Source organism: Onychomys torridus, chromosome 4, assembly GCF_903995425.1.
Source record: "Onychomys torridus chromosome 4, mOncTor1.1, whole genome shotgun sequence".
Lineage (NCBI taxonomy): Eukaryota > Metazoa > Chordata > Mammalia > Rodentia > Cricetidae > Onychomys > Onychomys torridus.
Genome location: NC_050446.1, coordinates 147,974,680 through 147,998,916, shown reverse-complemented (window position 1 = coordinate 147,998,916; position 24,237 = coordinate 147,974,680). Strand labels below are relative to the sequence as shown.

Here is a 24,237-nt window from a genome sequence, read left to right as displayed (position 1 = left end):
TGAGATTCTGCTTTTTACTAGATGCTACCATATCCATGCTGCATTTCCAGGCAGTTTTGCTAAAGATTAGTGTTAATGTAAATATTCTATTTCATAGTATGATTAGAGAAATTACAGTGTTCTCCTTTTCATGTGTGTGTGGAGAGTGTATATAGAGGCTAGAGGTTGATGTCAGTTGTCTTTCTTAATCACTCTCTACCTTATTTACACACCCTCCCCAAGTGCAGGGATTCCAAGCAGGTAGCCATGCCCCTCCAGCTTTTATGTGGGAGATAGGTGTCTGAGCTCCAGTCCTCACAACCGTGCAGCAAGCACTTTATCTACCAAGTCACTTCTTCATTTTTTGTTGTTACTCCATAGAGCCTTGGCTGTCCTGGAACTCACTCTGTAGACCAGGCTGGCCTCAAACTCAGAGATCCCAATGCCTCTCTCTGTCTCCTGAGTGCTGGGATTAAAGGCACACACCACTGTGCCTGGTTATCTGATAATATATTTGTAAATGAACTCCCCTCCTAAACACACCCCAAAATATCCTGTAATGAGGAACCTTTTGCTGCTTATTACGCCTCATATTCCTTAACAGCTCTAGTATGGGATTCCTTTTTACTTACAGTACCTTGCCCACTGGCCAGAGTATTTCATCGTTGCAGAGGCACCTGGCGGAGAACTAATGGGTTATAGTAAGTACAGTACCACTAGTACTTTTTGGGATGAGTAGAGATTTTAATACAGGTTGTCTGCTTTACTCTGTAGAATTTGAAGCAAACCATGAAGGATGGGATTTTATATTCTGAACTTTGTTTTTTGTTTTCTGAGACAGGGTTTCTCTGTGTAGCATTGGAGCCTGAACTGCAACTTACTCTGTAGCCCAGGCTGGCCTCGAACGCACGGAGATCTGCCTGGCTCTGCCTCCAGAGTGCTGGGATTAAAGGCATGTGCCACCACCGCCCGGCTATAGCAGTGAACCTAACAAACATGATTTTAGTCTTTTTGGATCTTTCATTCCATATGTTAGATTCCTATATAGTTTGCTTGGTATATAATGCAGTGATTAAAGCATATGCACTTAACTAATTTCTAACAAAAACTTGAGCTATGAATTGCTATGATTATATATACACATTATGAATGTAACTTCAAATGTAGCTTATTCAGACGAAAAGTATCCTTGGTTTTTAGTTATCATTTTTAAATATTTGAAGTCTGACTTTAGAAGTAAGTATAGAATATTTGTAAGTGGAGTTTCAAATCAAAGTATTAAAAATTAAAACTTTGGTACATTTTTATTATAAAAGATGAACGACAAACAGTAATTCTACATTTATGTGCAAACTGGTGTATTAATTACCGATGCACTTTTCTGTTGGCAGTTATGGGCAAAGCAGAAGGCTCAGTAGCTAGGGAAGAGTGGCATGGACATGTCACAGCTCTGTCTGTCGCCCCTGAATTCCGCCGTCTTGGTTTGGCTGCTAAGCTTATGGAGTTACTAGAGGAGATTTCAGAAAGGTGAGAGCCATTTTTCAAATACACCTAGTGATTTATGAACCCTGTTTTGCTGTTGAATATCTGAAGGGTGTTTTCATCTTGTGAGTGTGTGGAACTGACTCAGAGTAATTTCATTTTCAGCTTGTAGTAGTTCCCACAATTCTGTCAGTTTCGTAGTGGTATCGCTGCTCCTTTGCTATTGAGGAAAACTAACACAGTGTGACTGGCCATAGACCTCTGAGTTAGCTGACTGGTTGGAATCAAACATGACCAACTTTTCAAGAAAGGTCTTTGGTGAGCTTGGCACTATGGGAGATGTCTCTAAGCCTAAAGTAGTTCAGTTTTAAGTTTGTTTCTGTTCTAACAGCTAGTAGCCATTTATAGAAAAAGAAATAAAATGTTAAGTCCTTTATTTTCAACTATGGCCATCTACTAATGAAGAAGTATACTGTTGAGCACTGAATGACTTCTTAAACCCTGAAACACATGTTACATAACCCATTTCCACTGGTTTTCATGTAAGTACTGGTTTAATCATAGCAAGTGTTAGAAGCCCATTTCATAAAAATTCTGTCATCAAAAGGAAATGTAGCAGTAATGGGTGTGTAGAATTTTGATGTTTTCCCTGAACATCTGAAATAACCTGTGTGGCCAGGGTTAAGCACACCTGGCAACAGAATAATTTTGCTGAAAAAGAAATCTTTGTGATGTTTTGAAAGTTCTCCCTGGACTGAATATTAGGAAGATAGAACACACACATTTATTAATGACATTACTGTATGATAGACAGGCAAAGAAGAAATGGGTTCTGATGAGCTGTAACCTTAGGCATATGTATTTATGGATTTTACTAATAGGTCTTATATTCTGTCTGTTTAGGTAGAAAATTACTAATCTGCCTATCTTCCTTTCCAGTTTCTGAGACTTCATTATTTTGTGTGAAGTATACACACATAAGCATTATATTCATGTCTTTTTTGGATGCACATTAAATCAAGTAGAATATAATATTCATATAGAAGTAGGGAATAAAAATCAGTTTAAAAGAGAAAGTTAAGTAGCAGTGACTAATGACTACAGTGACATGGGGTGAGGATGTAGCTCAGTAGTGAAGTACAAGACCCTGGGCTATATCCCAGCAGTATCAAAAAGAAAAACAGTGCATGTTCTATTTATAGGAAATATACAATTATCTTATAAATTATAGCCAAAAGGAAGTTGATTTCCTCATATTGTAAGGGGCCACTGCATACAGATAAAGGACTTGGCTGGGAATCTGGCATGATGCAAGCATGAGGGTTCAGATCCCCAGAACCTATGTAAAAAGCTCAACATGGTAACATACCTCTTGGCTCAGTTGCTCATAAGGCAAGATGGAAGGTAGAGACAAGAATCCCCAGAAGCCCATGCTAGCTAGCTTATGTACACAGTGGAGAACAAGCAAGGCAGGCAGACGGAGACCCACGGTTGTTCTCTGACTGCCACACGTGCACCATGGCATGCTCACACTCAAAGATTTTTTTTCAAGATTTTAAACCACCAAGATGTAACAATGTTATACATCCTGGAAACTGCAAGAAAAATGGATAAATTACTACTGAGAGCTGAACGTGCCTCTCTGTAAAAGCTGTCAGGTGGAAGTCAAGGAGGGTACAGAACATAGGTCAGGGCAGAGAGGACAGACTGCAGCCACATGGGACCTGTCACGTAGATTTTCTATCTAGGCAAACAGTTTAAAAGCCATTCTTAGCGTGAGCATGGTGCAAAAGGAAATAGTTTGCAAGTCAACCCTATCTTAAGAGTAGCTAGACTTTTTCTACAACAAAAGCCATGTCAGATTTCCAGGCCAGGAATCCTATCACGCAGGAAGATTGCTGTGAATCCAAGGCCAGTCTGGGCTATCCACAGTAAAAAGACTGGACAAAGTGTGTGTAAGGAGTCACTTAAGGTCAGTTTTACAAAAAAACCAGTCTTTAGGCTAAGATATCCTTGATAATGTAAGGAAGGAAGGTCTGAGGAAATGTCACCAGAGTGTACAAGTTGCAGAAAAACTGCTGTTAAATAGCTTCAGTGAGTCAAAAGAATACACCAGGAGCCAAGGTGTTTGACTTATTATATTCATTAGCTATAGTGTAGATAGCAAACTAGAAAACAGGTGAGGAGAGCATCTTGATCTGAAAAAAGTTTGTACAAAACCTTGTAGAGTATTTAATGACAGTCTGCAGCCAGGGATAAAGATCAGTCAGCCCCTCTTCAAAATTTCCTGGAGATCCACAGCAAAGGAAATTAAGAAAAATGGAAAAGGACTGAGAGGCAACAGAATGCTTAAGTACTTAAGAGTTAATTAAAACCAATAGATTTTAATATACCAGCAGTAAGACATAGATGAGGTGTCATTAAAATTGCCATCAAAGCATTAATATGTTGAGAAAAAAATCTAAGCAAAACCATGCTAGAGTACTCTTAACGTTTATAGTGGTGGACCTAGATGGAAAGAAACTATCTGTGAGTTTTGAGACCGTCCTTACGGCCAATGTAATTATAGCCAGAATCCTACTGGGACAGGGATGTTAAGATATAAACAGGGGAAAAGAAACAGCAACAAAAATATGACAATACTCTTGAACAGAGGGTAGATTTGCCCTATCAGGTCAGGTCGAATGTATAGTATAGACTTGGTGCTGGAGCAGCTATGAGTAAAGAAAGTGAATCTTGGCATACTTGAGGCTGCACTGGAGATCAGAATGGAAAGGTAGATTTTTTTTTTTTTTTCTTTTTTTGGTAAAGATGATGGGACAAGTAGATGGGCAAAATACCTCCCTGGTTACTTCTTTATTACATACACATTCCAGATTTAGCATAATCATCTCAGTAGTTAATGTCACACCACAAGATACCATGTCTCACCAGGCAGTGGTGGTGCATACCTTTAATCCTAGCACTTGGGAGACAGAGGCAGGTGGATCTCTGTGAGTTTGAGGCCAGCCTGGGCTACTGAGTGAGTTCTAGGAAAGGTACAAAGCTACACAGAGAAACTGTCTCAAAAAACCAAAAGGGGGAAAAAGAAAAAGAAAAAAAGATACCATGTCACATGTACTAGGCATGTACTTGGTATAAACAGGTTAGAATCTAACCAAGCAGTGTACATACACCAGTGACACAGCAATGATATCCCTCATCAGACATTGTGTCATGAGATGTTCAACAAAAGTATCCATAACTAATAGAACTGGAAATGTTTCTAGAGGACCATAGGCAAGATGTATTTTCATATAATGAAATACTAAATAAGGTGACTATAAATAGCCTCCAGCAACTCAGGAGGCTCAGTACTGACTGAGCCACTACAGAGCAATCCCTGAACTCTCATTGTGCTTATATAAAGCTCACAACCCAAACTAAACCTTAGAAGGTGACAAACAAAGGAGATAATAGCCTGGACACAAAATTCAGATGTGGAGACCCTTGAAATGAGATATTATTGACAAAAGAAAGTCTGGTAGTGGACGGACTTCAAGGCAGTCACCAATACCCTAGAGCAGCTATACTTGGGTCATTTCTTATACCATTAGTCAATAATGGTAATAACTTGATGTCATTTTGTAGCCTAAGCTGGCCTTGAGCCCACAGTTCTCTCAGCTCAGTCCCAAATGCTAGGATTATAGGCATGAGCCACAATGTCTGTCACAAGTATTTTTAAAGATTTATGCTAGTTACTGCCTAGAGTTCTTAACAATTTTAACATTTTTTTTTCTTTTTTCTTTTAAAGAAAAGGTGGATTTTTTGTTGATCTCTTCGTAAGAGTGTCCAATCAAGTTGCAGTCAACATGTACAAGCAGCTGGGTTACAGCGTCTATAGGACAGTCATAGAGTACTACTCAGCCAGCAACGGGGAGCCTGACGAGGATGCCTATGGTAAGCTCCTTGCCATGACAGTAACTCCAAGAGAAAGTCAGAATAGTTATTTCCCTCACAGGCCTAAATACCCATTTTAATAAATCCAAAAGAATCAGTTTATGAACTTAGTAATAGTTAACCACTGGTTGGTTAGTCTAAATTAATTTCTATAAATGATCATTTCATGGTAAAGAACATTTCTATTAGTTGACTCGGAGGTGGGGTTTGGTTAGTACCTGGCGTACTTGTGATTGGGAGTCTCATAAGTACATACCACTTAGGTAGGATTGCAAGGAGGGCACAAAACCTGATGGGAACCTAACCCATACACTCCAGTTGATTCTAAAAAGTTTGGTATTGGTTGCTTACATTAATCTTTGCCTCCTAACAGATATGAGGAAAGCACTTTCCAGAGACACTGAGAAGAAATCCATCATACCGTTACCTCATCCTGTGAGGCCCGAGGACATTGAATAACCATAGGCAGTGGTTCTTAGGCAGGCGTTCCAGACAAGTTTGCCGACATAACTATTTTCATAGGATGACTTTGGAGCTCTACTAGGAGAGAACTAATCATTTAGGTCTTAAAGACTTCATGAAAATACAGACTGTAAACTTCAAATCTCATCGTTCTAATGAGCAATAGCATACTTGTTCAAACTGTTTGCCATAGTAAAATTCAATCAAGGCAGCTAAGTCAGAAGGACACGTTCCACTCTCATGGTTGACAGTATGCAGTACATGCCAAGGAAAGACTCCTTCCATCCTCCTAACTCCTGTGCCTGAGAACCACTGCTGCACATATATAAATATATATATATTTTATTTTGTATTGAACTGTTAATTGAAGCTTTAAAAGCATATATGAAATGTATAAATCTGAGATGTATAGTAAAATACACTGTTGACTATGAATGTTTTCTGAAGTTTGTTGTCTTCTAATCATGATTATGGAGGGTTATTGTTTAGGATATGGTGCCTCTCTGTTTTGACTTTTATATAAAACATTTTTAAATGCACATCTGAAATCATCCCTGTCTGGCATACTGTGTGAAAGTCTTCCCAAATAACACCTTTCCTACTGCTGGTCCCAGATCTTTTCTGCTAACACTGTTCAATCCTGCCTTTGAATGTGAGACTATAAAGGGGAAACAATCTTAACTCCTAAAGACCATGTAATTAGATCACAGGCATGTATTGAAGTATTCTGGCAGTAAAGAACAACGACGAAAAAAAACCCATGTGAAATGACCATTAAAATGCATGTGTGTTGGCATTCTTTTTTTTTTCTTTGAGATAAGGTCTTGGTACTGTTGCCCAGGCTGGCCTTGAACTCGCCTCCAGTAATCCTCCATCTTGCCCTCAAGTGGTAGCACCTGATTTAAAAGCGTGGTTTTTTTTGTTTTTTAAGAAAGGTCTTATTTTGGAATATTAACGTTGGGGAGAATAAATTTGTCCTGTCCTCCTGAGAGAAATAACATTGCCTTCAAGCCTTTCATACTGGCACACACTTGTTACCTGTGAACTTGAAGAGCAAAGTCACTAATTCTCATCTTAATGTATAAGCAACATAAGGAGATCAGCTCCAGGAAGACTTAGTTATGAACTAGCATTCTGATCCACTTTCACCTCCATCTTGAATCTGAACCAACACAAAGGATAGTCAATGACAGATTTCCTTCCTGACTAGCAGACTTCAACTGACACCTGAACCTAGTGCTGGTCTGGTGGCTAGAAAGATCTATTGTTTACTCAGTAGTACCATTTTCTTCTAAAAATTATCTTATTTTCAAGACCAAATTTAGTAATATTACTATGCTGCTTTTATTCTCTTAGGTGGATATACTGACATTTAATAATCAGTTGTTTACTAATGGTTCTTATAGGTAAAAACCAGGTTCTGGGCATTGGGTAGTGAACAACACAAGAAAATATGGCTGTGAAGTACACAATGTGAGCAGCACCAAGTATGTTCCTGTGCTCTTTCAGTGTCTTCACTGAGCACACAGTCACTATGGGTCCTTTGGACACCTGCTATTTTATGACAACTGTTAAGCATCAGTTAGGAGCTCACATGTTTCTACAGCATGCTGGAAGATACATTTTCTCTAGGCAGACGGAACTGCAGTTCATGAAGCCTGGGACACTGGCAGCAGTGCGTCATGCCCTGAGCAGCACATGGAAGGCTCCAAGCATTCTGTAGAGACTCCATTAACACAGACTAACAGAAACCCAGAATTCCCCAAACTTACCTGAACACAGGACACTGTGCCTGAGAGCATCTGCATTTGCAGGCCAGTGTTTTCTAAACACGCTACCACACAACCAGTTTTAGAAAGTGATGAGAGCACAGCCGAAGCCAAACTAAAATGATCCTGGCAAATAACTTGGTCCAAATTACTTCATGATATTTAGAGGTTAAACTAGCCCAAGTCCATTTAATTCTGTAAGGAGTGGACACAATGCTAAAAAAGGAAAAGAGGGGTGGGAACAAGATTGACATCAGCACTTGACTTTCTTAATGGAATCATCAAAATGAGGTACCATGGCACTACCCCGTGTTTGAGGAAACTGCAAAGAGACTAAGCTATACAGTCACCACATGGAGGTGCTAAGACTGAACTCGGTGTGTGGTTTTAAAGACACAGAAGACAGTGACAGGCTTCAAAGGAACACACACCATCAAGACAGACCTGTGACTTCAAAGACCTGCAGAATGAATTGCGAACACTTAAGAGTCAAGGTACCTGCACCTGGCATGGTGGCCCCTGCACTTGGGAGGCAGGCGGATCTCTGAGTTCAAGGCTAGCCTAGTCTACAGATGAGTTCTAGGACAGCCAAGACTATACCGAGAAACCCTGTTTTGAAAAAAAGTCTGCAGTTGCACCTAAAATAGGTGCTTAGCACATTAATTCCATGTAACAGATAATATGGGCAAATAGTAGGAAAGTTAGGACTCAGGTAACAAAATTATTAGAAAAATTCCTTTACTTGCAATTTCTCATCCACATTTAACCCAAGCGTGTTTTAAAAAATAACTCGAAAGGTAGCTATCAAAGATGCCAAACAACTCTTTCCTGGGTAAATATACAAAAACGTTCAGAAGTCAAAGCTCTAAACTATTAATTTATATAAAAAAAATTACAAGATTTAAAAAGATGAGGATTCACTCTCATCAATGTCCTTATCTGGATCCTGTTCGGCAGCTTCTTTTTCTTGTTGCTGTTTCTTCCAAAGCTTGGCCATTGCCAGAAGCTTGAGGTTAGGCTGGTTGGCAGCATCCTCTGGAAAGATGTAATCATAGTATTCTTCCCACCCGGCATCAGACTGTAAAATTAAACACATCAGTTATAAGGTGAGCAGACAGATGGAACAGGCTGTATTCAGAAGGGAGAGTGAAGAATTTATCCGGGAAACCTAGAGTTCAAATCCAACTATGTTCACTGTATAAAACAACATCAAATCCCGCTGTAGAAGGAGAAGGCTGGTGTAGCTCACTGAAATGACAGACCAGGTGGAAGAGAGCTAAACCTCTAGGCACAGCTTGTCCCCAGGCAATCAGGACTGCAGGGTGGAGTGGAGGTACATCAACTCCAACTTGCAGTCATATGTTTAAGACTTTAAGGTTCTGAGTTTTATGGGCTAGAGGCATGGCTCAGCTGTTAAAAGCACTTGTTGCTCTTGTAGAGGACCGAGATTAGGTTCCCAGCACCCACATGATAGCTCACAACCATCTGTAACTCCAGTTCCAGGGGATCCAATGCTGCCTTCTGACCTCCAAGGCCACCAGGCATGCACATGGTGTACATTTATACAGGCAGGCAAACCACTCTTAAATAATCTTTTTTTTTCCCTTTAAAGATTTATTTAGGGGGCTGGAGAGATGGCACAGAGGTTAAGAGCACTGGCTGTTCTTCCAGAGGTCCTGAGTTCAATTCCCAGCAACCACATGGTGGCTCACAACCATCTGTAATGAGATCTGGTGCCACCTTCTGGCCCGCATACATATACATAATAAATATGTGCTGGGATTAAAGGTGTGTGCCACCACTGCCCAGCCTTTAAATAATCTTAAAATTTGAGTTTACTCAATTTTCAGTAGCAGAGAGCAAGCACATAGTTGTGTATTATTTGGACTACTAACTCTCATCTTTTCATTTCCAATTGATCATAGATTTAACTTGTAAATATTGTCCTGAAATTCAGGCTCTCCTCTCATCTCCCACCTTGTACTCCCCAGTTGCTGAACTTATAAAAACCATCCAGTAAATGATCATCCTCAACCCAAGTCCCTCAAGTCCACAGGTCCAAGATGCCAGCCATCTAGCTAGTCATGTAAAAAAGTCTTCAATGGTTCCCACCAAACTTGCTCTACCCTACACAGCATTCTCAGGATTGGTTCCTCTCTAAAAGGTGAAGGGACATCCCCACTTCCCATGCTTACTGACTTTCCACTTGCCATTCTACAAATATCACACTTCATGTAACTCCTAGACTCCACCTTCACTAAGGTGTTTTTACCAACCCCTCTCCCACCCCATTTTCCACTCCTGGCTGTGTTCCTAGTAGCCAGACTACAAATGGTCCTCATCCAGGCATCTACTTCTTTTAAGAAGGTTCAAATCCTACTTCAAAGCACACATTTCAAAGTCACATGCATTTCTACTCCTTTGACATGACATGAATGAGCTCTAGTGCTCAGCCCTTACCCCATCGTCGGCCTGGACCTTTCTTCTCTTCTTGACCTTTTCTGGCATGAGTTTGTCTACTCTTTCCTTGTCTGAAACTGTTCCAAATTCATCTTCAAAACCTCGCCAGGATTCCAGCAACATAAGTCTCTCTTCTTTTTCTTCACAGTTTCTCATGGTTTTATTGGCCTCTTCATAAATCTGTCTGCATTTAGTCACACTTCCTTCTTTTCCCGAGGATAACTCAAACTGAGCAAAACTGATCCATACCTTTAAAAAATTAACAGAACCAAATTAACCATGTCACCCTGAAGATAGTAACATAATGGTTATAAACCTAATTTCTCCAGTTCATGACATATGATGATGGATCACTGATAGCATTCTAGACCAATACACTGGACTTCACTGTCAGTTCCAAAGCACTCTCCTGCTTTCAAGTGTCTGACAGAGTTTAAAATCTTGGTTTAAAACCCGTGATTTCCAAGAGATTCATGTGCAGCATAAACAATGACCTGGTATAAACTTAATAAGTCTTCTGAGAACTTAAGTGATTCTAAGAAGAAAGTCATTTAAAATACTGTCTAAAAAAACCAAACTGCTGCACAAAATAAAATGAAAGATCATTGACAAAGTCAGGATACCTTGACATGCTGTGTTCGCTGAAGCAACTGTCGGTAAAGGTTTCGCGTTCTTTCAGTTTCTTCCTGCTCAATCTCAAAATCAATATATGATTTCCAAAGTACCTAAGAAAAATAACAGGTCAATCTTAGCACTAAGAAGCCACATGCCCCCCTAGTTCAGCCATCCTGACCTACATCCAAGAACCAAAGACTTTCACTCAATAGTTAAGACTGCATGTGGAGCCAGGTGGTGGTGGCACACACCTTTAATCCCAGCACTCGGGAGGCAGAGGCAGGCCGATTTCTGTGAGTTCGAGGCCAACCTGGGCTACAGAGTGAGTTCCAGGAAAGGCACAAAGCTACATAGAGAAACTCTATCTCGAAAAATGGAGAAAAAACAAAAAACAAAGAAACTATGTGGATGAAATAATACAGCATTTACAAGCTTGCTAAAATGTGATTAGAACTGAAGAGAAAAAAAAGGCTTTGGATTTAGTTTTACATTTCTTTTGGAGTTATTCAAATGTTCAACACAACCAAAATCTGTCAAGAATTCCAGGTACTTTCCTGATCTTGTTACATGCAGTTCCCTTTTAGGGAGAAAATAAGCCAGATTCCTATCCTCAGGGCCAATTTATTGTCATTTGAGTTAAAAAACCTGCCCACCACAGACATAAGGCCCGGGCACTGGAGCTGACAGTCTAGTGGAGGAACGGAGGCCACAGGTGCTGCAGTAGTCCAGCAAGCTCTGCTCTGACGCAGGGCCATGTTAGTACAAGACTGACCAGAGGCTTGGACACTTCTGTGGCTCCTGGGAGACTCCAATCAGTCCTAGCTACGGTTCAGTGCCACCTTGTGGCTTAACTACTGAAGGCGGGCCAGTACTCCACCCCCATTTCCTGTGTTCCAGATTTGGGGGCGGGGGCGGGGAGAGGAGACCACAGCTGTTTCTTTACCTTCTCCTTCTCATCCCTTTAACCTTTCCTGTTAGCTGTGTGGGAGTTGCTGCAGACATTCCCCCAGCCCACTTTCCTATTCAACAACCAGAAGACTCCTATCAGTGGAAAAGTCTATAGGTTAGTTGGGTCATAGGAGGAATACTTGAGAAGTATTTAAAATATATCCAACTTGGGATCCTCACCTCTGGCATGTCTAAGCGTGGCTGGCTGATGGCTAATTCATAGATTGCCCGGGCTCTATCGATATCGCCAAGGATTGTCTCTAATTCTGCAAACTTAATCCATGAGGTACAATTTTCAGGTCCAAATTCCAAGAACTTTTCATAAAGCTTCCGGCATCTGTCAAATTCTCGAAGCTGTAGTTCCAGTTCGATATAACCTTTGAATAACTTGTTCTTTGGACATTTGCCTATGGAAGTCCCCTGAGGAATAAAATGGCCAAGAGGATTGCTATACTTAGGGCTCAATTTTAGTCACTGTCAATCTGTCCTAGAAGCTCTCTTCTGCTGGAGTCGAGCATGGCAGATGACATGGAGCCTGGTCAGCCACTGGCAATATTGCAGAATTACACAACTATTGGATTTTAGACCCTTCAGGATCCCCTAGAAAATATGGTGTTAAGCATACAAACTTCCTTTAAATAAAAAGGTAATCAAACCTGACATACTACCCACAGGAAGCAAATAGTTCAGACGGAAAATTGTGTATACACAGTATTTTATCCTGAGACATTTTATGACAAATTATGAGGAAGGTATATTTCAAAAATTTTGCACAAGATCAGGCTACTAACCTGGGGACAGGTCTAGTAACTGGTAGCTATAGATATTTCCAGTGTTGAAATAGAATGTTTACAATTAAAGCATTACTATTTTTGTTTGTTTCTCTTGACAGTTTCATACACATATACAATATATCTTGATCATACCCACCCCCAATTCCCCTTGCCCACTCCCCTCCATGCTCTGCCCACCTTCCTCTCACACTAAGTCGTTAGTTTTGATGCATGAAGCGTGGGCAACCTTTCAGTGGCTACACCCTTGAAGACAAATGACTGCTTCCCCTCAGCAGCCACCAGCTGCCAATGACTCTCCAGCTGGAGGTGGAGTCTCATGAGCCCCTCCCTCTTCATGCTGGATGGCTTCATGGGGGCAAACCTGCAGGCCACTGATGCTGCTGTTGAGTGTGAGTGTAACAGCCACGCAATGTCCAGAAGACACGCGTTACACTCCTCCCACCACCCTGTTCCTATTCTTCCTCAAGCCTTGCAGGGAGGGGGAAGGGTTTGGTTTATGTCCCACTTAGAATAGCACGCAGTAGTCACTTACTCTCAAAGCACTATCTATGAGCTTTCTAACCTGTCCCGGGCTATAAAAGATACATTTCTGTTGCCACCCACCCCTTATTTATTTTTAAAGACAAGGTCTTGCTACGGAGCCCAAGCAAGGCTGGCCTTACTGGTGTGTGTTGCTTTTCTTCAACAGGAACCATTCCAATTGTAAGCATGAAGATCTTAACCACCTTCTCCTAAGACAGTGAACGTGCTGCTCCTTTACTTACCAAAGCTCTTCTGGCAAATGGCAGATTTTTCTGTCGTATTTCAAACTGTGCATAATATAACCACATTTTGGCAAATGTGAACTACAAAACAAAAGCACAAAAAGAGCTGGTTTAAGAGGCTCATTTAAATTAACCAAAGGCCACTGGTAAGATTTCAGGGTGAGGAGGGATGAATTTTGTTTGTAAGCAAAGAGGGCATTTATCAACAGTTAAAAATATACCAAGAGGCCGGTGAAAGGGCTCAGTGAATGATGGCACCAGCTGTCAGGCTTGACCCTTGTGTTTAATCTCCAGGACCCACATGGTGGACAGAACCAACTTCCCAAGCTGTCTTCTGACTTCCACATGTGTACTATGGCACATGCACAGCCCTCCCCCCACAAATAAAAGTGTAATAAAATTTATATACGCACACCCCCCCATGACCACCTAGACTGAACTGTATTATATACTTCATGGCATTGCAGCCTCTACTTAGAATGTTTTGTGGGATCCTTGTAAATTGGTAGAACATCCAAAGAACAACTCACCACTTCTAAAGCAGAGCTTTGTTTCTCTTGGTGGGAAATGTGGTAGAGCAACATTTTAACATCTCCAAAGAAAGAAGCCACATGTTCAACCACATAAGCACGCTCCATTATCAAAGACCCATTTGGAGTCTCTCACGCATGTGCTGTCTCTTTCCTTCCAGTCTGCCTCTGAATTTCTACACTGCATTACTTACTTGTCACAATACAGGCTGCTCTATGAACTAGACAGTAGGGTGTTTCCTCAGGCAAAGACTATCTTTTTTGATTCTCATGGTGCCACTCACTTAAGTGTTCAATTGATACACACGATTTTACAAGTAATAAAACAGGATTTTGATCCAGCAAGTGTACCTTTTTGTGAGGAATTAGTTCCAAAGACGCTTGATATACCTGTCTTGTCCTCTCAGGATCCTGCATTAAGATTAAAATAGTTTTTAAAGATTATGTTAACACTTACTTTACTAGTTAACTTCATGACTACTAGTAGAAACAGACACTCCCCCATTTCTCAAGAGCTATTTTTAAATATTGATTTCATTTATGATCAAAAATAGCAGTTACTCTTTTTTTTTTGAAGTTTTTTTCAAGATTGGGTTTCTCTGTGTAGTTTTTGGTGCCAGTCCTGGAGCACCAAAACTCACAGAGATTGGCTTGGCTCTGCCTTCTGAGTGCTGGGATTAAAGGCGTGCACCACCACCGTCCACAATTACCTTTGATTATCAAACTCTGGTTTAAGAACAAAAATGTGGCTATTGGGCTGGAGAGATGGCTCAGAGGTTAAGAGCACTGGCTGTTCTTCCAGAGGTCCTGAGTTCAATTCCCAGCAACCACATGGTGGCTCACAACCATCTGTAATGAGATCTGGCGCCCTCTTCTGTATACATAACAAATAAATAAATCTTGAAAAAAAAAATGTGGCCATCAAAGTCTGGATTTGTCTTTGTAGAAAGGCCTGACAGCAGAAAGAAAGACCTTATGATCTCAAATCAACAGAGGGTAGTCTTTACCTATTAACTTACACATAACCCAGAAATGCCACTTGATTTTTATCAAAAGCAAAAGTGCACACTCTGGCCACGACCCTTCTTGGTGACAAAACCCATCACTAGGCAACTGTGTGTGATTAAAGTACTTCATCGGCCATTGTTTCCAGTTTTAAACGGGATCTATCTAAGTGTGCCCGGGAGCTTTAAAACAAAACACCATGCTTCAACAGGCACACAGTTTCAACGGTGGACATGGTGGACAGAGTCCTAAGAGAATTTAAACTAAGTCTGTCTCAAAGACTGCAACTATCAGTTACTACCCAGCACCATGAGACGGGGGTGAGGAAGGCATTCGTGGCTGACCCACAGCCCACCCTCTCACCTTGGCTTCCAGCTCTTCATAGAGTGCATAGTTGATCCAGAGATAGATGTAGCGCTTCCAGTGCCTCTTCTCCTGGATGGGCGGCACGTTGGCAATGGCCCTCTCGTAGACTTCCCGCACAGTGTCAGCTTCTGCGTCACTTTCCACCAATCGTAAGTAATCAAACCACGCATCATAATTGTGTGGATTAGCCTAGAAAAAACAGCTTAACTATAAAAACAGAACCAAGAGCTAGACTTGACAGGCTATCAGAACTATAAGGAGACACCAAACTTGCTCTTTTTTAGCTTTTATTCCCTTAGTTTTCCCCATTATGTCATGTTTGGAACACCATCCCTGAAACTGTACAGGACTGTAAAGGGCACTGGCTGGCACCTCCAAGCAAAGCCTCTTTCCTCTACAGCTTGGTAATGACATTCCATTTTTTTCTTTGTTTCTGAGACAAGGTCTCATTCCATAGCATAAGCTGGCCTTGAACTCATAATTATCTTGCCTTGGCCAGTCCTGGGCCTACAGGCTTGAGCCACTATACACAGCTTCTAGCTTGTATAAATGTATTTTTTACATGTGACTGTATATCATTATGTTGATAATGAAATTGCAATGGGTTTATATCAGACTCTAATTCAGGAAACACCTTCTCAAATAAACAGTAATTTATTATGAACACATCTTACCAACCTACCACTTCATTTAACACCAGACTTGGTTCTTTGTTAGGAGCTACCTCAACCTGACTAAGCAAAGATAAAAGAACACTGAGAGAGGGGTTTGGTCTTCAGCTCTGGGGAAAAAAAAAAAAAAAAGATGTCACATATCTTTTGAGCCATGGACTTGATATGAAACCTAGGCTGGCCTTGAACTAACATTTTTTCTGCCTCTATCTCCCAAGTGCTGGGATTAAAGGTATGATCCATCCTGCCCAGTTCCACATTAGTTCAGCTTGCTGTCAATTAAAGGACTTCCCACAAAGGAATGGCATAGCAAATCCAAGTATGGCTTACTCTCTTTTCTTTATGCCACATTTATTCCCCTTTGCCTGAAATAGCTGCCTAGTCTATCAGACACAATCACTAGCCACAACCCAATGTTATCCGAGAGCTCTGACAACACTAGCCATGTACAGCAGCCCACCTTCACTTCTTCTTCATACTGGAATCTCCGTTTGCTCACGATGATATCTTCAATACCCCTCCGGTCACCAAACTTCTTCTCAAAGATGGTATAGTTTTTAAAGAGTTCTTGGGCCTCTTGTTTTGAAATTCTATCCAGGGCATATTTGTAGATAACTCGTACCCTTTCAAACTAAAAGCAGATAGGAAGATTATCATCTAAAACATAATCTCATTTTAGCCACACCCTGAGAATATCTACAACCTACTACTTGTAAATTAAATTTTGGGGCCTCTATCAGAAAGGTCTAATGCTAAACTGTTACACATTTAATACTGTCTCAAAACTGAGCTATTTTCTTCTCACTCATCTTGGTCCCTTCCCAGGCTGGTAGGCAACACCACCATGGCACACCTGCTCACACCCAAAGCCCCACAAGTCTGCCTTGGTTCCTCCTCTCCAGTTCTCCTTTCCTTCACCGATTCTTCCATCAAGTGCTGCTATTTTCATTTCTTCACTACTGCCTTTCTCCTCTACCTTGTTGCTGACTACCTCCATTTCTAACTGAGAACATTCCAAAACCTCCTTATTGTACACTCTGGTTTTATCACCTGCCTCCTTCTTACTGGTGATCAAACCCAGAGCTTCACCCATGCTCACAAGTACTCTCCAGATGAGCTTTATCCTCAGCTCTCCCCTGGTTCTACTCTTGCTATGCCCCTACCCTGCTCCAGAATACCTCCATGAACTAACCAGAAGCTCAATAATTATAATCCAGTCACTGTCCCACTTAAAACCCTCTAATTCTTGCCTCTTGGAGAGAATCTGACCCTCCAATTCTATCATTTCCTGTGTATTCTGAGGAAGAAAGGAACTGGCTTATCTGTGAGGCAATCTGTGTTCCCATTCCATACTGTTTCCTCTGGTTGAGTGTAGCAGGAATCTTAAAGGTACTTATTAATAAAATCAAACCTGAGGCCAGTTATTGGGGTGAATGCTGGAAGATCAGAGACACAGAACAAGCCACAGCTACCTCACCTCTCCAGTTCCTTAGCTGATCTTATTTCCTCAGGCTGGAAGCTTCTGAGTCCTCATCCACATGAATCTCAGCTGAACTGTGTTGCTCCAAAGCCTAAAAGCTTAACCAGTCAAAATACTTCTAGTTTCTGATCTTCATGCCTTATATCTCTTTCTCTTTCTGCCGTTACTCTCTGGAATTAAAGGCATGTGTCTCCATGCTGGCTGTATCCTTGAACACACAGAGATCTACCTAGCTCTGCCTCCCAAGTGCTGGGATTAAAGGCATGCACCACCACCACCCAGCTTCTGCTATGACTTGCTCTGACCCATTTTCTAGCCACCATTTTTGGCTCTGTATCTAGTGGCTGTCTGTTCTCTGACCCCAGATAAATTTATTAGGGTGCACAATATATTGGGGAACACAGCACCATCACAGTTTAGGGCACTGATTCTTTGCCTCCCTAGCTTATTATCTATAAAGCCCTTGAACCAGTATACTGATATACAGTTAGCATACATAGCCACTCAGCTCCAATCTATAGCTCAGCAATACATGCATGCTGTTCTGTATGAAATTATGTTTTTGTTTCTACAAAACATTTTCTCTATGGATAAAACAGAAATGAACTCATCGTGCACTTACTTCTTTCTGATTTTCCTCAAATTTAGCAAAGGCCACATACAGGTGTTCGTCCATATGCTCATCTCCAAAGAACTCCACTGCTCTCTCGTAGACTTTCCGTGCATGAGCAAAGCAAGCGTGCTTCTCCTCGAATCGGGCATACTTGATCCAGTTCTTCACAGCAGGGTGCACAAGCACAAGTGCAGGCTAGTCAAGGAAAGAGCTGCAAGAGAGCCCAGCTAAACCCACAACAGAGTCGGGGGGGGGGGGGGGGGTGCCTTACCGGAGAGCGCCTGCACAGCACCGACAGGCTCTGTGCCCAAACAACAGGCCGGTACCACACTAACCTCCCAAACCCCAACAATTCAAGACAATGAGAGGTGACGACGCACATACCGAGGAGCCTAACCACTAACCTACAGCCTGAGGTCAGGGCCACATTTCTCACTCTGATCTGCCTCTAGTGCTGACTCAGCAGTGGGTTCACACAGCTGGCTGAAACCAAAGATAATCCTCAACCTGGTTATCAGCCACGGGATCTCCGACAAGTCATCTGACTCTGTTTGCCAGGGTGTGAAAGGGGACCAGTACCAACCTCACCCATCACTGCTGCCTTTATAAGAGGAAGTGCTCATGAAACTTAGCACTTTCTGGTCAAAAGAACATGGCCAATAAAAAGCACCTAGTTCATTAAATGCTCAGTAACAGCGGTCTACCCACAGTGAGTCGAGTAGTCTGCCACAAAGAAAGCTGCTAGCCAAAGCTAAAGAGAACCTTTTCACTTGCCATTTAATTAGCAGGCACATCAGCCTTCCTTGAGAAAGATGATACTTTCCAGTCAGCTGTACCAAAGATATTAGGAGAACTGATAGTTCGGAGGCTGACTTCCTGGATCAGATACACCTACATCACCACCTGAGACCCTAGTCAGGTTACTTGTCATTCGTGCCTCCGTTTCCTCACCTAGGCGATGGAACAGTGGCTGCACTGCAGGTTTCCCGAGTACTGGCAGTATCAAGTGCTTAAACTAACTACCATCTGCTACAAACCAAGTGCTCCTCAAGGCCTGTGAAACCACTGTCAAACAAGGACTCTTGCTCTCTACCTTATTTTTTGAGACAGGGCCTCTCACTGAATCTGGAGCTTACCTATTCAACCAAACCGACTGGCCTAACAGCCCCATCAATCCTCCTGCCTCCACCTCCCCAGTACTGGGATTACAGATACGGGCTACTGAGCCCAGCTTTTTATGTGGGGGCTAGGGATCCGAACACAGGTCTTCATGCTTGTGCACCAAGCACTGATCAACTAAGACTCATATGAGCATCAAGCAACTAGCCTCAGGCTATTCCACTACCAGTGTCAGAACCTGATGCTACTGGCTTCAGAGAGGGAGAAGCTCCTTATGGACACAGAATGGGCCCCTCCTACCTTTATACTCGGGCATCACCCCCCACCCCCACCTGAAATGGACTTCAGCTAGGAACTGCATGCTGAGGGACACAAACTGTTCACTGTCTTATACATGTTTACAAATGGCTGCTAAAGCATAGCAATTATCAATCTGGGGGTTCCACATACATTTTGACAAGTGTATTGACTTGCAAACAAGGTGCCTCCAGGTGATGAGGATCAGAGCCACTTCTAAGAGTGCTTTCCCAAACCCCATCATCTATTCTAGTTGGTGACATCAGCCTGTCACAGCTGGCTGCTCTATCTTCTACAGTGCACAGGCCTAAACTCGAAATATGCCAGGCAAGGGCCCTATCAGTGAGCACACACTTAGCTGCACCATGTTTAGTTTTCATTTTTCTGGCATAGAAAGGACACAAGGCTCAAGGAACTAAATGACTCTGGAGTCACAGCTAGTGCTAATGTTTAACACAGACCTCTGGTTCTGGCAGCCAGGATTTAGTGTAAAAAACAAAAATGAACCCGTATCATTGAAAAGACTCAAATCACCCAGACCACTAATTTTTATTTGAACAATTTCTATCCCTATAAAAAATGTGAAAGTGATGGAATCTGCCTTCCTGACCTTCAGTGTCACCTTACTAGCTACATGTCTCGACCATGATATCTTTTTGGGAGGTAGACACCCATGACAACAACATACCATTTATACCTCATTCAAAGGATATAGCGTTCATAAATGGTACGGGCCCGCTCCACCTCTTTGTATCTCAGCTCAAAGTTGATGTAGGAGTGCCAGGCCTGCTCTTCAGGCTGCCATTCCATCCAGCGCTCAAACACCTGACGGGCACCAGCGACATTGCCCAACATCTCCTCCATGTATGTGTACTTGTACCTGATACAGAATCATCCAAAGATGCCTGCTGTGGTCAAAATGACTTAGGGAAAAAAGTGATCTTCGACATTTCCAATGCTTTGTTACATTTAAGCTTTAATTACATAGCTATGGACCATTTAGGATTATGACTCACAGATTATGTGACATTAAAAAACAGTGTATTTTAAGTTAAAGTAGAATGTAAAGTTCAATATATAAAATTATTATAACTGCAAATAAAACCAATACACAGCAAGTGGTACTTTCCTAAGTCACGAAAGGCTGCTTTGTACAGCCAGAGGCTTACCAGAACTGGTTGACTCGGGGCAGAGTTGTTATGGCTCGGTCCCAGATATTTCGGGCATGGTTGACCTGGCGGTTCTTCATTTCCATTTCTGCATATTTCAGCCAGAGTGTAATGTTCCGATAGTCTACATCTAAGGCACGCTCGTATATGGATCGAGCCCTGAAGAAATAAGATATGGAGAGCATCAAAAGCAGGACCTATAAGATATGCAGTGGTCACTTCAAACTAGCTGCAACACCCTACTGTTTTGCTGGCTATCTATCATGAGTCAAGTTCTGGTCATAGAAAGAGAAAAACTAAGTTACTGTATAATCTTACGAGAGAAGCATGCAATTACTTCATAATGTCACAAACATTATAGTCAAGGTCTGCAGGATACAGAGAGAGAAATGGCCATGTTTGGAGAAACAGGTTGAGTAGGAGGAATTCCAGAACTGAGAATGTAAGAGATAGTTGCAGTTTGTTCAAAAGTCAAGGCTGGTGGGGAAGGGTGCCTCCAACAGGTCAAGGCAGAGAGTAAACAAATGTCACAGTAAAGAGCAATGGTGTGCTCAGGAACTAGCAAGGACATGGTCACTGAAGAGCAGGCTATGAGGGGGAGTGCAGAGAGGCTGGCCAGGAGAAGTGAGGGCCACCATTTGGATCCTGACAACAGATTTCAGCAGAACACTTTTGCTTTTGAAATATGAACCCAGAGAAAACACTGCTTCTTTAGTTACAGAGTACTAGCGGCAAGACCCATACAGACCCTCCTGCAACATTCCATGACTGTCCTTCCGAGTGCCCTGAGGAGCCTCAGAAGAACCTTAAGATGCCATGGAGCAGAAGCTGGAAGGCACTAACACAGTACAGTCCTGTGCTTTACTTGTCCTAGTTTTTCATATGAGAGTTTATAGTATTTTTATATATAAATATTACACTTATGGCAATTTTACCTTTGAATTTCCTTTAGACTTTCTTCCCATTGTGCGTATTTTATCCAGTTACTAATCACAGTCCTGTTTTTCCTTATGTTATCTTCAAAAGTCTGAAAGGCAAGGTGGGGGTGGTATATTAAAGAGAAACTGACTTTGCCTTTTGCCTTGTAATAAAAGTTACTCATTTCATTCTTTTTAAAAGACATTATATTCTAGATGCTGAGAAACAAGAAGCTCACCACAGAAGGTTACAATGACAAATGTTTCTCTAGTTTACGTAGACAACAAAATACTGTAGACGTAATGAACTACTGGAAGAATTATTGATAGTTTCTGCTGTTGCCCATAACGCTAACCAGTACTTTAATATACTCTACTCTCATTCCTAATAAGAAAACTATTTTTACCATTACCTTCATGTGTTCTCAGTAATTCGCAGAATTTGACATATAACTTGCACAATGTTAGTGGATTAAGTGATCCCAAATCTTAGCCTGAGGTCAAGTCCCCTAGGCTCTGTGAGTTCTCTGCCGGCCCTAGCTCCTGCTGTGGGTGGGGACGTGGACAGGTGTGCATGGGCATTCCAACAGACTCACCTTCCTCTTCCGAAGTTTGTAATCATTTAGCTCTTCTTCGTCTGTGATCTTCTGCTGAGGCGGGGGTGGAAGGAGCTCGAGCTCTCTTTCTTTAGCCTCCCTTAAGAGCTGCTCGGCAGTTATCTGTACCTCAGCTGGAGCTTTGTTTTTCACCTTTAGGAAAAAAAAGACATTTCTGTTTCGGGTAGTGCAGTGTTCTCCACACAAGATTTTAAAACCCACGAACATTTTCCAGGATGTGAACTTCGTAAGTATGAGGACAAGATGAACTCTTTGAATGACATGTTCAATGCTCCATGAGACAGAATGGGGGGGGGGGAGGGGGACGACGACCCTGCATTTTCTATATAATACAGGAGTCCATGGTAAAAATCTCAGGAGAAAAAGGTGACAAAAATGACATCAATTCTTCCCTTTTCGAAGAGTACACTGAGCACTACTTCCTAGCATTATAACTTGTTTACAGAATTCCTCTACTTATTTTAACCCACCCAGTGGACAGGCTGGTTTTCCATGACATTTGAAGTCAACTGAAGTTTGCTAAGTTCTAATCATCAGCCTGGAATCGGCTTGAGCACACACAGCTATGTTGCTCAACACAGCCGCTCCAAGCCAAACGTGTTCAGATTTAGATGGACCCTAAGTGCATAAAACACTTAACAGCTGGGTGGCAGTGGGGCACGCCATTAATCCCTGCACTCAGGAGGCAGAGGCAGGAGGATCTCTGTGAATTTGAGGCCAGCCTGGTCTACAGAGCGAGTTCCAGGACAGGCTCCAAAGCTACACAGAGAAACCCTGTCTTGAAAAACCAAAAACCAAAACCAAACAAACAAAACCACCAACCAACAAAACAAAACAAAGAAAACATTAACCTAAGCAACTCAGGGAAGAAAGACTTTATTTGGCTTACACAACTGGGTCACAGCCCATCATGAAGGGAAGCCGAGGCAGGAACTGATACAGAAGCCATGTAGAAACACTGCCCACTGGACTGACTGCTCAGCCTGCTTTCTTACGTACTGAGGACCACCTGCCCAGGTATGACATTCCCTGAGAAGGCTGGGACCTCCACATCTATCATTAGTCAAGAAAATGCCTTACAAGCGACCTGATGGAATGTTATCAATTGATGTTCCTCTTCCTAGATAACTAGCTTATGTCAAGTGGATAAAACCTAGCCAGCATACATAACCTGGCTTTTATGACTCGGTATGGTAAAAAAAAAAAGGCTACCACATTAGACTTCTACAATAATTACGTGTGGAAATGAGAACTTGTCTTAAAACAAAAATGCCACGTAGAAGAATCGGACCAGAGAAAGACTGTATGTAAAGACATGCCAGTTGTCAAGCACTGGTGACATATTAGCCACCGTTGGAAATATAACAATCTACTTTTTAATTTAAATTACGCATTTCACAGAGCCCATTCCTTCCATTCCCTCCACTGTCTAACTTTCGCTCAGCCTGCAAGTTTTAGCTTCTTCCACAAAGTTTACCTTCAAGTTTACTGACACCCCTCTGGTTCTTGCCCACGGCATGGTCTACGGTGCCTGGGTACATCTATCAAAGTTGCCATTTCGCCTTTCTTGTTATACTCCAGCAGTGCTACCCCTAGTGAACGTGTGTGTGTGGATACGGGGGACCCCCAGAGTCTAGCAAAGCTAAGAGTTTGCTTAACCGAACTGATCACTCGCATTACAAAAACACCACCCTGGAAGAAAGGCTTGGCAGCCGCGAGACGAGCTCGGAGTGACAAGACCCCGCGCCACGCCACCGACTACCTGTCTTCTTGGACCCAGGGGCAGAGCTCGCTGTCCCAAGTCTCCAGTGCACGACACCGCAGATGCTGTGCTGGGGCCCTTCGCGGTTGCCTACCTTGGCCACTTTGGGAATCCGCTGTTTCCCTGCCGCTGTAGAGGCCGCCATGTCTGCAGCCGCTGGACCGGAGCAACCCCGACACACACCTGAACCTCAGAAACCGGCTTTGAAAACCAGCTCACACCAGAGAGCCGGCCCACAACAAACTAGATCCCGGAACCGGAAGCGGAACTCTCCAGGACGACCTTTGACCGCCGCACGAATCGGGCGAAACGTCGCGTCGTTTCCGTTAGCAACCGTTTGCGCGTCCTCTGTGTATCAGGGCGGCGAGCTGGAGCTGCGGGTGAGGTGGGTATGGCGGGCGGCGCCGTTGGGACGCAGGACCCGGGAGGCGAGGGCGCAGTCAGGTGTGTCTTCGGGATGCGTGCAGCTGTGAGCAGTG

At 42.4% G+C, this 24,237-nt stretch overlaps 2 protein-coding genes across 5 annotated transcripts in view; one reads left to right on the top strand and one right to left on the bottom strand.

Moving 5' to 3' along the window:
* Nucleotides 1–6,658, top strand: part of Naa20 (N-alpha-acetyltransferase 20, NatB catalytic subunit) — a 14,381-nt gene extending 7,723 nt beyond the window's left edge. Inside the window, exons 3-6 of the mRNA XM_036186277.1 lie at nt 590–680; nt 1,371–1,506; nt 5,255–5,400; nt 5,774–6,658. Coding sequence (XP_036042170.1) covers nt 590–680; nt 1,371–1,506; nt 5,255–5,400; nt 5,774–5,859 — 459 coding nt within the window. The 3' untranslated portion in view covers nt 5,860–6,658. The remainder of the gene's footprint in view (nt 1–589; nt 681–1,370; nt 1,507–5,254; nt 5,401–5,773) is intronic.
* The window catches only part of Crnkl1 (crooked neck pre-mRNA splicing factor 1), a 26,379-nt gene extending 2,142 nt beyond the window's left edge, over nt 1–24,237 (bottom strand). For 2 of the 4 annotated variants that reach the window (XM_036186274.1, XM_036186273.1), the window contains exons 1-14: nt 23,853–24,235; nt 21,976–22,128; nt 21,398–21,489; nt 20,463–20,621; nt 20,007–20,173; nt 17,887–18,065; nt 16,245–16,415; nt 15,111–15,302; nt 14,094–14,153; nt 13,213–13,293; nt 11,835–12,074; nt 10,715–10,816; nt 10,092–10,340; nt 8,528–8,709 (exon numbers count right to left, since the gene is read on the bottom strand). In XM_036186274.1, the coding sequence (XP_036042167.1) occupies nt 8,533–8,709; nt 10,092–10,340; nt 10,715–10,816; nt 11,835–12,074; nt 13,213–13,293; nt 14,094–14,153; nt 15,111–15,302; nt 16,245–16,415; nt 17,887–18,065; nt 20,007–20,173; nt 20,463–20,621; nt 21,398–21,489; nt 21,976–22,128; nt 23,853–23,903 (2,073 nt within the window). In that variant the 5' untranslated portion in view covers nt 23,904–24,235 and the 3' untranslated portion in view covers nt 8,528–8,532. Of the gene's footprint in view, nt 1–8,352; nt 8,710–10,091; nt 10,341–10,714; nt 10,817–11,834; nt 12,075–13,212; nt 13,294–14,093; nt 14,154–15,110; nt 15,303–16,244; nt 16,416–17,886; nt 18,066–20,006; nt 20,174–20,462; nt 20,622–21,397; nt 21,490–21,975; nt 22,129–23,852 lie in introns of those variants that run through there. The other 2 variants (XM_036186272.1, XM_036186275.1) reach the window with 2 other exon arrangements.